We start from the raw sequence: 15,245 nt of genomic DNA on the forward strand, positions 1-15,245 counted from the left end.
AAAATATCATATTCTATATATTGATTAATTAAACATAATGACTTCCCGGTTGGTACTAAATATTGTTCCAGTTTTATTAAAATTATGATTGTATTTTGAAACTTCTATTTCAAAGTACATTTTGTTCTTTTTTGTAAATAACATAAAAAATATCAAATTCTATATATATCAAATCACTGTAAATAATTATTCCCGTTATTTGTAAATTAATCCAGTTTGTTTTTTAACTTCTTTTTTATAATATTGCTAGCTATTGCTCGCTAGCTTCAGCCTGGTTATATTGTATTCGGTTTTTGTTTTATTATGTTGTTTTTCTCGATGTCCCATATGGGGGAGGGATCACTCGGGACTGAGTTGTGATTGAAAATTCAGATAAATAGGCTTTATCTAGGATCGACATTGTTTACAAATCAATTAGCATAATTTAATGAATATATGGGTCATTTTCAAAAAATGTCGAATTTTGAAATTGAAAAAATTATTAAAAGTTACTTGTTCAAACAACCCTCTACATAAGCAAATCAAAACAAACAGTACTTTAAGAACAACATATTAAAAGATGCAATCTTAATGATGTCATACAAAAATATGTTGAAACATTTTTTGATCGGTGGTACATTATTTTGTCTATCCTGTTACCTTTTTCAAAAGAAATTTTGGGTTATTAAGAAAAGGTTTAGATAAAATGTTAAGCTTGTTTTACGTAGACAATTAGATGGTTTTCAAGAGAATAAACTTCTATATATATTTATTCTGTAATATAATAGATTATTTGTCAATTTAACAGGTTTTCCTGAAAAATGCCTCTAAAAATTGGTTTTCAAAGGTTGTAAAAATTACCACCAGTAATGCAAGTCTAAGATAGCAATTTATATTGTTCGGCATTTTTTCACCCTTTCAAATAAACCCAACATCAAGTAAATCCCTCATAAGTTAGTTTACTTTTCTCTATATTTCATTGGTAACAGGAACGTACGTTTCAGATATATTACTATATAAAAGTCTATCCTGTTACCTTTTTGTCTATCCTGTTACCAATATCAGTATTGCACCTGCGAATGCTTAATTGGGAAGATTAATACGTTATAACCTTAAGATGACTTCAAACAACGAAATATTTCATTCGTTTTGCACCTATATGTTAAGATAAAAAAATTAACGACGTTTTTGTCTACAATTGTCTATCCTGTTACTGTAACCATAGCAACCATAGTAACAGGATAGACATAACAGGATAGACAAATTTCTTCGTTTTTAATTGCTGTTGTGAAATAACTACTCCCTTTGGTGAAGTGATTACGTTTTTCTATTGTGAATTTGGTTTCCAACACGTTATTGCACTTTTTACAAGTATACTGTTGGTGTATTTAATCAAAATTGGTGGTAACAGCATAGACATGAAAAAAAGTACGCTATATTTTTTTTCACTAAATGTCTTGAAATTTCTTTTCTCTACACTGTCGTTCAAGAAACGAGGCGTTTTAAATGTAAAGATTACTTTGCACTTTTGAGATCAACACTGACTGATTCAATATTCATAGGGAGAATAATTTCACGGCTGATTTAAGTAGCGGTAACAGGAAAGACATGAACCTCCTGTACGCAGATTCAATTTAGTTTGTAGATAATATGTTACATACAATGATATAGAAGATTTTTCGTTAGAGTAATATTAAACGTTCTTAAAAAGTCCCTTTTGCAGATATCAAGGCGATCAGAAAATCGCAAAAAAATCATTTGAAATGTGTTTTTCTGACAGTGTACGCAGACAAATACCCCCAAAATGGGTCTTAAATGAAGTTTAATCTTATCAAAATAGATGTAAGGTGTGTTTATTATTAATGTTCTGAATCACAAATCCGACAAGCTTTCATTTAAACCATTACAACTGAAATTTCCATTAGAAATAAAAAAAGTTAGCATGGGTGTACTGAAAATTCGACATTTTTTGAAAACGACCCATATAACGTTTTAACCGACAATACAAGCAGTAAGATATAGAAAACAAATATAAAGCCAAATACTAAACAAAATAGTGGTAAACAGAATTTGTTAGAACGCATATATAAGTCTTAGTTAGCCGTTGAGTTTCTTGTGTGAATTGTTTTATACACTAGTCATTTTGGAGCCAATGCTTCGTGTTGATTGAATGAAGGCCGTACTTTGACCTAATATAATTGTAAACTTTTTACACATTGTCACTTGGGTGGAGAGTTGTGATACTCATACGACACCTTCTATTACTACTTAAAGTGAAACCGAATGTAACTTAAAATCATGGCAAAAAAATAATTTTGAAAAAGGATATGATCGAAACGGGTAAAATTTTAGCAAAAATGTATTATAAACTACAAAACACAATTCGTTGTGAATAGTATCAGCAAAATGGAGCGACCAAATCTTATATTTCAATTCAAAATAGTATCGGCTAGACAAAATACACCAGATTCAAGATGGTTGCTACTTTTAGCAGTCAATCAGGATAGCAGCATTTATTTCCAGCAGCCAATCAAGATAACAGCCAATTTACATGATATGTTTAAAAATAAAAAAAAAGTATAAGACTCAAACATTCCAAAAATCTCAAAATCGTAGTAAAATAAAATACAAAGATATTAAGGAAATACTGTGGCTCTCTAATTCTTATTAGTTTATAATATAATGTGAATTTAGCATAATAGTCAGAAATATGTTTAAGTAATTTTATACAAGGTGGTCCTCCCGTCTGTTCAGAAACACTATTATTTTTTTTGACTCGGAAACACATCAAGGGTCATGTGGTAGTGTACCTGGTTTGTGCGCGGGAGTGATTGGTTTCTAATTCAAACAAAAAAAGCTTAGACTTGTTATTGATGCGTCTCCGCAAAGCAGTAAAAGCAAAGGCATGATGGCTCGGAGTCATAATAATGTGTCTACTTAGAGCGATAGGCCCGATACGTGTATGGAGCTGTAAACTTGCTAGATAGCGCCCAGTAAAAATCCGGGTCAACGTGTTTGTCTCGTATAAAATGGGTAACAAAAGTATATTTTCGTCCTGTTTCATTTAATATTTGTAATATTTGCGACTGGATATTAGCATATTCTTACACTGAAAGGTTGTTTAATACTGTACAGAAAAGTGGTAAAGTTTGGACGTGTATCATTCTCTACCAAAACCGGCTTCACTACTTAAACAATTACCACAAGGGATATTGGTAATAATAATCCTATTTCCCAATAATGAGGGTTTGGATGGGGTTAAATGATTAAAGAATAATGCCCTTAAAAATGAAGATTAGAGAATAATGAGCCAAAAAATAGAAGATTAAGAGAATAAAAGGGTTAATTTTTGGAAGATTAGAGAAAAAAGGGGTCAATTTTTTAAAGATTAGAGAAAAATGGGGTGAAAATTAAATGTTTACAGAATAACAGACCCCCCCCCCCCCCCCATCCATACCCTCAATAATAGCAGCACTAGAAAACAAAATATGATATAATCTGTGTCATTGATTAAACAGAGAACCGGTACTACGATTTATTGTAATGTGTCTGAGTCAGCGAACTAGTATCACCTTGCTCTTTTCTTACTTTCAGAAAATTCTACGAATTCATATGATTGGTGAACTAACGTAAGTTTAAGGGCATACGATACAGTTTTGAACCTGTATTTACAAGTTGATGAAAATTTGCATATAGGCTATTTTTTACCTGATTAAATCAAATATGTCATAAAAAATATACCTTCATGTGCTACTTTTTGAGTAAAATGAGGTCGAAATTTTGTATATTTGCTCAAAATTCAGATTTGTGTCCGTATTTTCTTTTTCGAAAGAACGACGTAACTTTTTTGCTTTAAAAGATAAACACAAATTGTTTTTTGTTAAATAATCGGTAATTTCTGTATTTTATAACTATCATTAAAAATTATGCAATTTTTATTCCGAAATAACTCTATATTTATCAAATGTTCATGAATAGAGGAAAAAACGTCATTTTTTGCTGCATGTTTATTAAAATTAAAAAAATTGCGCTATTTACAGTTTTATAAAATTTGGGTCACATAATCTCCTTGCAAAATGAAACAAATTGCTATTTTAAAAAATAGGGGTCCATGCACTCGTTTTCAAATTAAATCAGTTTGAATGATAAAAATCAGTCGAAAAATGCATCTTTTCCCGATATGTCATAGTTTGACGTCGCGAAAATAACATTTTACGTTAGCAACGTCATTACATTCCCTGTAACTGTATCGTATGCCCTTAAGAAAAGTTACCAATAAAATTTACAATGGAAATGGGGAATATATCAAAGAGACAACAACGTGATCAAAGAGCAGAAAACAGACGAAGGACGCCAATGGGTCTTAAACACAACGAGGAAATCCCGCATTGATGGCAGGCTACAGCTGAACCTTAAACAAAAATTCGATGAAAATGGACGTCATACTAAAACTCCAAAACATATAATGAACTAAATCTAAAAATCATACAACACTTTCAAATGCTCCTGACTTGGGAGGGACGCAAACATGCTGCAGCGTTAAACACATGTTTAGTGAGGTTTCAATCCTCTCCGGGGGATCATATACCTCTAGCCCATGTAGCAAATAAACCAAAAACACAGCAATACAATTAATCACATGGAACCTTTCGAATTTACTGTATATTGGTATGGAAAAAGTTTACAGAATTATGGACAAAAACGAGAAATTAAATTAAGGCCAATAAATCACAATTTGCCAATCGTATAATAGTCAATGGACAAATGTAAAAAGCTGACCGCTTCAGCCGGTTTCCTTTGTTTCTATATTAATTAAATTGTACCATGTACCGAATTGTACTTTCTTAATTATTGGTAAACGATATCTACAAAGAAAATAGTTCTCCTATGTTTAACATTGTACATTTTGTAATACAACAAACAGTGTAAATTCGCATTGCATTATATAATTTCATATTCTAGCAAAGGTGATTGCTCAATGTTTGGAGCATGGGGTAAAAGTGTTCCAGTAGAAGGTTCCCTGTTACAACTAAGAGCATTAGATTGGAGCGTTGATGGTAGGCAAAATAAATATTAATGCTAAGGATAACTATATGTTGTGCAGTTAATGAAAGTAAGGTACACATGGCAGTATAACATGGACCACTGGTAACCATTATGGTCCCTTACGTACATGTAATACTGGTAACCATTATGGTCCCTTACGTACATGTAATACTGGTAACCATTATGGTCCCTTACGTACATGTAATACTGGTAACCATTATGGTCCAATACGTACATGTAATACTGGTAACCATTATGGTCCCTTACGTACATGTAATACTGGTAACCATTATGGTCCCTTACGTACATGTAATACTGGTAACCATTATGGTCCCTTACGTACATGTAATACTTGTTTGCTGTCTCATGTAAGTTATGTGCCACGCTCTCTGCGCGTTATATAAATATTCCGTCCAAAAAATGGCCACTACAGTTTCTGTTTTTGACTTTCGTAATAGGACAATAAAAAAAGCCGAAAACAAAAAATATTTGATATGAGAAATTGAGCAGTGACGGAAAATGAAAAACGAACGAAATATATGTGCAATAAAATATTTTAAAGTTAACTTGATGTACATGTTAAATCTGAAATGATGTTTTTTTTATATCTTAAAGGTCCATTTAAAGATTTCCCCCAAGTGACCGTGTACCACCCAACTGAAGGAAACGGGCATGCTTTTGCTAATTTCGGATGGACAGGTTGGATAGGATCCATAACAGGTAGAAGATGTATCTGAAATCATTCAAAGTGGAAATAAAACCTAATAAATTTCGTGCGACCGAAGTAAATTAAAAATAAATTCTAGAATTAAACCTAAATATTAGAGAGTCGTAAGGGATGTTTAACTGAGTAGAAACGATAGGAGCTATACCTTGTCGAAAAAGACATACATGTGTACAAAGAATAAAAAACTGTATATAAAGTTAGTATATATTGCCTCTTGGAGTAGGAACCTGTAAGTTAGTCCTCGAGGAATTCATCAGTTAAGTAGTCAGTTATTCGGTACCGTACTGAATCGATACATCATTTATCTTAAAAATCCCGGTTAATAATAGCTTGTTTTTTTTAAACTATAAGCCAATCATATAAAAAATATAAAATTAACACAATATATGTTTAAAATATTCAAATAAAAAATTACCCAAATAAAACCGTACAGTATTAAATTATACTTCATATTCATCTATTACTTTTACATGTAGCGACGTTTGTAATGAGCAGTCGCGCTTTTATGACATTCATACATGTATTGTGACCTATAATTGTTTATTTCTCTGTCATTTTGGTCTCTTGTGGAGAGTTGTCTCATTGGCAATCATACCACAACTTATATATTTTACATTACTGTTATTCCAATTTATTAGGGATGAGCTCCAAAAATATGGCAATATCAGAAATAGGTGTAACCTTTCCTGATGAAACATTTGGAAAGGAATCGAGATTCGGAGTCCCTTTTACGGTAAGTTTTATTGACTCTAACATGGTCAACATGCCCATACATATTGCATCACTGATAAGACATGTTTGCATTGTGAGTTTAAATAGAGGCCGTTTATTTTAAGCATGGGAACGTAACTCTAACATGAACATCGCCTCCGGCTGCGGGATTTTATCGCTGTATTGAAGACCCATCGGTGGCCTTCGATTGCTTACCGCTCTTCGGTCAGGTTGTTGTCTCTTTGACACATTCCCCATTTCCATTCTCAATTTTATAACATGACCAAAGATATTGCCTCAGTGGTGAGACATGCAATTGGATTAGATTGAGCATAAATGTAGGAGCAAGGACATTGTCTATGTCTTTCAAACACATACATTTTGAAGAGTTAAAAATATATATTTGTTTATTTGAATAATACATCATGTTTTAGTTTCGCGACGCTATTGGTTTCATTTGATATTAACGCTATCTTTAAATGATTTCTCACAATTATCGGTTGTGATCGGTTGACTGTGATTTTGTCAAGGTTCTATTGGCTAGAATGAGATATAGAATAGAATTTTAAGAATTTTAAGAATTTTAGGAATTTTATTAATCTAATCAAAAACCCATAACGGGCATCATTTTACAACACAATATGATTGGAAAAAGCAAAACAGAAAACTAATACCATACTATAACGTTATGGACAGGATCAGAGCCTAACACTACATGTAGAATATGAAGTATGTTAGACAATCTTCGTTAGCCAAAGGTACCAACCAGTCCCCTATCCACAGAAAGGGAACTGAGTCGCTACCCTTAGCTTAATATAGCGAAGATGTTCCCGGACTGGAGACTATATTAAATATGGATGATAAAGAATAGAATTACAGTAAAGATTAATTTTGCTTCATGTTGAGGTAATTTAAAGTTTAAACTTGCTACAATTTAAGCTTCGTTTATTTTTTAGTATCTTTTACGTGATATTCTACAATTTGACAACACGATAGACGATTCCATCAACAGAATTGCCAATTCTCAAAGAACTTGTGATTTAATCCTCGGGGTCGGCGACGGAAAGGTTAGTGATACTTGCGGCACCATACACCAAAATACAACAATGTATCCCTTGCACACATTCTCGCATTGCTGCGTCATTGTCCAAACTGGTTTCTTTTAATGGAGCAACCATTTAAGTTCAAGGTTTTCATTTCCTTTTCGATGCTATCAATCAAATTATTATGAAAAATCGTTCCCTTAGACCATTTCTGTATTTCTCAAGATAAAACAAAATGTTTCATACCTCACCATAGCTACTCTCTCTTAATTTACAAGCCTAAACGAACGCTTTTTATAGACATTTTTGTTAAAGCACTGCAGAAGTCGAAAACATTTGGCTATACATAATGTCAATAATTTGGAACAAAACAAATACTTTATCTAATTATCTATCTAAAGTTATCTGCTCTTCCTTGTGCCATTAGGGATTGGGAAACAAAAACAATATTTGTTTTGGCCTAAGTGATACCGAATTACTTGTACATCCAATTAAAGATGTAGGTTAAAGGAAATAACTCTCAATGTCATCAGTGTGTTTGTGTCAACCATTTTCATAAACATATTCTAAGCTTCTAGGTTACATACATTATTTCCAATCAGTTTCAGGCACAATGTAAATGCTTAAAACATATTAACGAAAAATTACTTTTACGAACGCATAACAGAATTAAAGAGTTATATATCCCTGAGCTACGAAAGCCTGTTAGGGTCACACACAAAATTGTTCATCTCGTAATTACGAGATAAATAAAAAAAAAAATGCAACCCTATTTATCTCGTATTGACAAGATAAATATTTTTTTTTTGTGTGACTCTTATAGACTTTCGTACTGAACCAAGGTTTATCCCTTTAAATATAATTGAATTTGTTTTACACAGATGGGTGAATTTCGAGGAATTCAATACTCAGCGTCAGTAGCAAATTTTATGGATGACGAAAATATGAAACCAACGGCGTCCTGGCATCCACAAATAAAAGACTTGGTATATTGGGGTAAGTCATAAGAAATATATTTATTAAAAAAAACTTAACGTTAAAATTAATAAGGAACTAAGGTTTCAATTCCCTCAGGCAAAAAGGATTTGGTCGTTATTTGAAGGTCCTTTGTTGTCAAATTACTGAACAAGGAAAAAATGTTAGTTACAGCTGTTGGGTTAATACCATAACACAACTGACTCCTTGATTTTATGCCCACTTACGATTTATGCACCACCTGCGATAGTAGAGGGGCGTTATGTTTTCTGTCGGTCGGTTCGTCTGTTTGTCCGTTCATCTGTTCGTTCGTTCGTCCTTCCGTTCGTTCGTTCGTGCGTTCGTTCGTCCGTCTGTTAGTTCGTCCGTCCGTATGTCCTGCTTCAGGTTAAAGTTTGTTGGTCAAGGTAGTATTTGATGAGGTTGAAGTCCAATCAACTTGACACTTAGTAAACATGTTCCACATGATATGATCTTTCTAATTTTAATGCCAAATTAGAGTTTTTAGCCTAATTTCACGGTCCATTGAAAATGATAGTGCGAGTGGGCATCCGTTTACAATGGACACATTCTTATTTTTCCCATGATTCAGGGTAACATTAAAAAAAAGATTTCGATAACTTATAATATGTCATTTACAAAAATTTTCAGTACTAGATTCTAGCTTTCTTTTTCGATTTAATACCCAAACAATACCAGTGCAAATATGAAATAAAAGTCTGAGTCAGCCTTTTCCCATCATTTAAGAAAAAATGAAATATCTTGAATATTGATATATTTAGCGGATTTTGTTCCATTAGTATAAAACTCTTCTGGCTTAAAATATCAATTTTAATCTCTACTTTTTTTTAATTCACCTAAGTCCATCCCTAAAGCTTTTGTAGAGAAATACATTTTATTCTCTTTTTAAATGAGATTTGCTTTGAATCAAAAGAATTAATTTATTAGACTAAGTTTGATATATAAAAACCCATTACTATTTTATCCATTTCGTATGGGAGAGGAATTATATAGACTGAACCATTTTTCAAATTTCTTTGAGGGAAAAAATTGATATTTCTTAATGTAATGGCTTAACTCATCAGATGGACAAATTACTTAGACAATAATTCCAACGTATAATAATTCTTCGATCTGTGTTTGTTCTTCGAGATTTTAAAAGCTTCCTTTTATTAAAGCTCCTCATGCGGTTTGTATCATCTGATTATTTGGCCGTTTTTAGTGATTATTTGATAACCAGACCAAATATTTCATGACCATTTGATTATTTGATAATATAGCTAGTATAAAAAGGAAGATGTGGTATGATTGCCAATGAGACAACTGTCCACAAGAGACCAAAATTACACAGAAATTAACAACTATATTTATTATAGGCATGGATTGGTTGTGTCCAGCTTTTAGTCAGACACTTTCAAGACAGTTAACCAAACATTAGAGACCAAAATTACACAGAAATTAACAACTATAGGTCACCGTACAGCCTTCAACAATGAGCAAAGCACATACCGCATATTAGTCAGCTATAAAAGGCCCCGATAAGACAATGTAAAACAATTCAAACGAGAAAACTAACGGCCTTATTTATATAAAAAAAATGAACGAAAAACAAATATGTAACACATAAACAAACGACAACCACTGAATTACAGGCTCCTGACTTGGGACAGACACATACAAAAATAATGTGGTGGGGTTAAATATGTTAGCGGGATCCCAACCCTCCCCTAACCTGGGACAGTGGTATACCAGTACAACATAAACCAACTATAAAAATCAGATGAAAATTGCTAAACTCATCAGATGGACAAAAATACAAGTGGACGTGGCCGAGTACTTGTACATCCCGATACAAAAAGACACAATGAACAGATCTGATAGCACTCGCAGTTATCTGACAGCTAGTTCGGAGCCACCAACAACTAAGGACTGTATTTTTTATTATATTGCTGAAAAAGAAAACTTAATGATTATCTGATTACATGTATATTAGCAAAACTTTTTTGATTATTCGATAACTTTGATACCCCCATGATGGGCCTCTTTATTATAGGCATGGATTGGTTGTGTCCAGCTTTTAGTCAGACACTTTCAAGACAGTTAACCAAACATTATGGCAACATCACCGTAGAAAATGTAATACGTGACGTCACGTCTATTACCCAAACAGGAAACTTACATATTGCCATTTACGATCTAACAAACAGCATCGCATACCTTGCCAACGCTAAATCTACCAATCAGTCAGGACCTCTTTATGCATATGAAAGGTAAAATGATTTTAAATGAGGGCTCAGTGTTATAGATCAGTATGTATGGTCAGACTATGTTTCTGTTTTGTAAGAGAGAGTTGTTCCCCTTTTGTCAGTATTTTGTATTTATGTTTGTGACGTCATCTTTGTCTGATTAAAATGTAGAAAATGGAAGCAGATGTGTTTTAATGTGTCCGAATATACTCGTCTCCATCCATGCTACCAGAGCTATTCCCCTAGTCTGTAATATGGCGAGGACCGTAAACGATCGTGAATAAAATGATTTATACATATTTTGGATTTTGTTTTTCAATCAGGCTGGATTTTGGATATTTTTACTTGTGAAGTTGACCGACTGTTCCTGATGGATCCTGATATATGCCGCCATGATGCTGAACACTTTAATTGTATTTGAAAATTTATATCTGAACGTTTATTAATACCAACATTTAGATTGATTTTTGGAAAGGAGAAGAACGGACCATGCTTCGTCTCGTATACGTACTGTCTTTGTGAATTATTAATGAATCCATTCCGTTTGCAACCAGAAAGCACGTGATATTTATCTCGTTGCATCATACATTATTTAATTTCTATAACATTTGGATCCTGTTTATTTATATATAATATTTTTATTTGACATCATTCAATTTGTATCGGTGATAACTGTATTGCCATGCATAGTCTAAAGTTTCGATTTCACCTTGTTCTTGTTTAAGAACCATTTTTACTGTTGACTGTGATGTGTATTGCGTAATGTTGACTGTATTGCTGTTGTGTTTCATTCCGCCGTAACCTAAAAAATCTATGTTGATTTTATGAATCCAGATACTTTTCATGTTAATTTTGATCTACCGGAACGTTATTGGTTACTTTGAAATTAAGCTAATGTGCATGTGTTTATCATTTAGCGGTGTGATATTTATCATAAATAAAACCTTATTAAATTTAAGAGTTTAAGGTCTCTGATGAATAAACATAATTATGCGAGGAACTATGAAAGGTCAACCGTAGTAACATTCAAAAGAGGATTAGGCAGCAACCATTTGAAAATCAAATGGTTGCTGCCTTAAACGAGAAGTTAGCATGATAAATTGTCTTAAAATGCCAATGATAATATATAAGGTAGCGGCTACTAGACTGATAGTACTCCAAGTTTATCAACAGATCTAGAGTTATCGACAAAGCATGTATGGTAGTTAAAAAATTGTCACAAAACATTTTCAGCGCTCGACACGTGTTTCTGGATAACGGCCGCCATCTTGGACCTCATGTACGCTCGAGACGAATTATCAATTTATAGTGTGATCGCGACTATATAGGCATCCATACATTTACTATACTACTGTAACTGATATCAGGATTACAATGTATGAACCGAGCAACAAAAAACAAGTCCGACTAACCTACTTAAAAATTATATTCCAAAAAATACACATGTTATTTGTTTTCATGTTGTTTCTCTTCTTTGTTGTAGATCATTCGTCAAACTAAATATGACAGAATTATTCAACGTCATACCACCAGAAGAAAACTCTACATAGTAAAACACATGTCTTGGAAATACGAATACATATTCATTTTCAGGCCTTCGAGTAGTTCGTTCATTAAATTATAAACCCCATGCAAATTATTTGTTATTATCGTACGCTATTTTTTGTATACTTATTTAAGGAAGCACAATATAAAGATTTTTTACTTACAATCTCCAACCTGTAAAATGCTGTAACTTTCTGCATATAGATTTATAAAATTGGAAATTTTAATGAAATCTTAATCAACACATCAGGAGCTACAAAAGGGTCACGGTCTCAAATTATCGCTATCGTATTCCATTCTCTCATAAATCTGTAATCAGTGTAAACATCCTTACCACATAAAAGTAGATTGTTTGATTAGTTGTAAAATTTGATCTATACATTCTATCTGAAATCTGAGACAATATTTTGCAGCTAATGGCTCTAGAAAAAATATATAATAAAATCAACCCTCTCGGGGTATCCATGAAGAAGCGAATTTCAATTTAAGAATTGAATGCTTCTTTTTGTAACTTTATTGGGGGTGTAAAAGCGTAGACCGAAGTACATTTTGTATGAAGCGCTGCGCTTCATTCTAAAAATGTGCACACGATCAACGCTTTTACAACCCTATGAAGTTACAAAAAGAAGCTTTCAATACTTATAATTACATTTTTTAGCTAGGATCATATGGAAATACGATTTTTATTATGGTTTTTATTTAATTTACCTGTGCACTTTATTGTCAGACTTCGTGTTAATATGAATGAAAAGTTTTATTGTGTAATGCAATTGCTTAAGGAATAACACGTGATGTACAGTTATCCAACCAGAATAAAGTATTATAATGAAACAGTACTACAGCGACGAACATGGATGTTTCCTTTGATAAGTTTAATTACTAAAAAGACCCGGTTCTTGCTGAGTTGCTGAGAACATGACATGTACTTCTTAATGGACCAGTACTACAGCGACGGTTTCTCTAATTTGTTATTAAAGGATGAGACGAACATGGATGTTTCCTTTGATAAGTTTAATTACTAAAAATACCCGGTTCTTGCTGAGTTACTGAGAACATGACATGTACTTCCGTTGCTCAGACTAAACTACAGAAAAGATCTTATTTATTTCTTGAATTGAGATCTTAGTTAAATGTAATTTTGTTATTGATTAATGAAAAAAGGAAGATTGGAGAGAGAACGTGGCGTCTTGGTTTATAATTTAACCTGTTTATGTCAATTAGAACTGACATTGTCGTGTCATCTATGTATATAATTGGATAGCTACACAAAAGTCTTGTTGAACTTTTGTTTTCATGTGTACTGTCGATAAAGAAAATATAACAAAATAACAAAACAAAATCAATGAACAATAAGGAGATGTTAGTATAATTGCAAATGAGACAACTACTGTAACAGTTTGACCACCATAATTCAAATGAAGTGGATGTAAGCAATTTTAGGAAACCGTACAGCCTTCAACAACGAGTAAAACTCATATGGTAGGCTATTAAAACCCCCGATAAAAAAAATATGTGAAAAAAAATAATTGAGAAACCTAACGGCCTAATTGAATATAAAACAATTTACGAAAAACAAACATGACATACATGAACCAGATAACCATTGAACTACAGGCTCGTGAGTCGATACATGCCGATATAGAATGATGCTGTGTTAAACCTGGGTGCGTAATATTAAGTATTAAATTTTGAACTAACCTAGTTTTTACTTTTAATTCAACTTTTACTTATCCTTTCAAAATCCAAAAATATATAGAATAAATTGTGACACGGTTGCGTAATGAACCACATTATTTTGGTATACCTGTATTTACTTATATGTATGGGAACTTATTATAATACATGTTATATTTGGAGAAAAAAAACTATAACTTATAAATGTAAGTGGAATTATGATTCAGTTTTAGTTTTAACATTACACTGAAAATATAATTGATGAAATATGCTTTTAAACAATAATTTACAAATTTTGCTGAGCAATTTTCATTCAATATATTTTGCCGTTGCTGCCACGGTATTTTATAGAAAGTCTTTTCAGCTGAAATGGATGTGGACCATACTAGGTTTCATATTTGCAGCATACTTGACAAGTGTATCATATTCTTTACGTCTGCCGTCTTTAGCGATAGGATTAATAATCTGTTTGTATAGCTGGCCAATTTTAAAAACATGCAATGTATGGACTTTTCTGACGTTTGTTGTTGCTATTGTTGATCCATCTATAGTATTTAATACTAACAAGACAACTTTTACTATCACCATAGCAATGATTGCTGCTGTTCCACAGTTCATCCGATGCCATCCGTTTAAGAGCAACCTGAGAGAAGTACGCGCCAATTTGGGACCAGTGTATATACTGTATGTTCTAAAAACTGCTTTGTTGATATACAATGTTGACAAATCAAGTGGACAGATGCTTTTTGTTTCATTTTTATTTGCCACCTTAGCCGGTGTTTTCTTTAGACCAGACAATGGTGCTTTACTTTCGTTATTGAGTATACGGATACGTACAAACAGACGCAAATTTTGCCACAGACTTCTGATGATTTTTTCGTTTATGTGGTATGCTGTTGTGGTTATCATAAAAATGACATCTATAGCAATTAAAATCTGATTGAGACGTATATGATTTGTTCTCGATTCTGGAAACGCACTGATTAATTTCTGATGACCTTTCCAAGACCTTCGGAATGTGCCGTTATGTTACATACATGTACCCATATCAGTTTCCAGGCGCGATTGCAGTAGTTGAAATATACTTATCAGCACCAAAAAAAACGGTAAAAGTTTTGAAAGCAGCAATCAAAACCAGTACGCGGGATCTGTTTAAATCAGACTGAATCGAACAGGCCGCGAAATTTAAAGATATTTACAAGACAAAATAATATATATTGATTCACTTTAATAGGGTCTTTGCATCGGAACTAAACACATTTATTTAAAAACCAGTTGTTGGCATGACACGGGGTATGT

The 15,245-nt window shown here is 32.7% G+C and overlaps 1 protein-coding gene across 1 annotated transcript in view; it reads left to right on the forward strand.

Moving 5' to 3' along the window:
* The window catches only part of LOC143058023 (protein dcd1A-like), a 30,346-nt gene extending 17,983 nt beyond the window's left edge, over nucleotides 1-12,363 (forward strand). The window contains exons 6-13 of the mRNA XM_076231482.1: nucleotides 3,574-3,608; nucleotides 4,942-5,036; nucleotides 5,641-5,745; nucleotides 6,391-6,485; nucleotides 7,420-7,530; nucleotides 8,388-8,502; nucleotides 10,535-10,751; nucleotides 12,211-12,363. Coding sequence (XP_076087597.1) covers nucleotides 3,574-3,608; nucleotides 4,942-5,036; nucleotides 5,641-5,745; nucleotides 6,391-6,485; nucleotides 7,420-7,530; nucleotides 8,388-8,502; nucleotides 10,535-10,751; nucleotides 12,211-12,277 — 840 coding nt within the window. The 3' untranslated portion in view covers nucleotides 12,278-12,363. The remainder of the gene's footprint in view (nucleotides 1-3,573; nucleotides 3,609-4,941; nucleotides 5,037-5,640; nucleotides 5,746-6,390; nucleotides 6,486-7,419; nucleotides 7,531-8,387; nucleotides 8,503-10,534; nucleotides 10,752-12,210) is intronic.
* Nucleotides 12,364-15,245: the final 2,882 nt, after the last annotated feature.

Source organism: Mytilus galloprovincialis, chromosome 14 (genome assembly GCF_965363235.1).
Source record: "Mytilus galloprovincialis chromosome 14, xbMytGall1.hap1.1, whole genome shotgun sequence".
In the NCBI taxonomy this organism is placed as follows: Eukaryota; Metazoa; Mollusca; class Bivalvia; order Mytilida; family Mytilidae; genus Mytilus; species Mytilus galloprovincialis.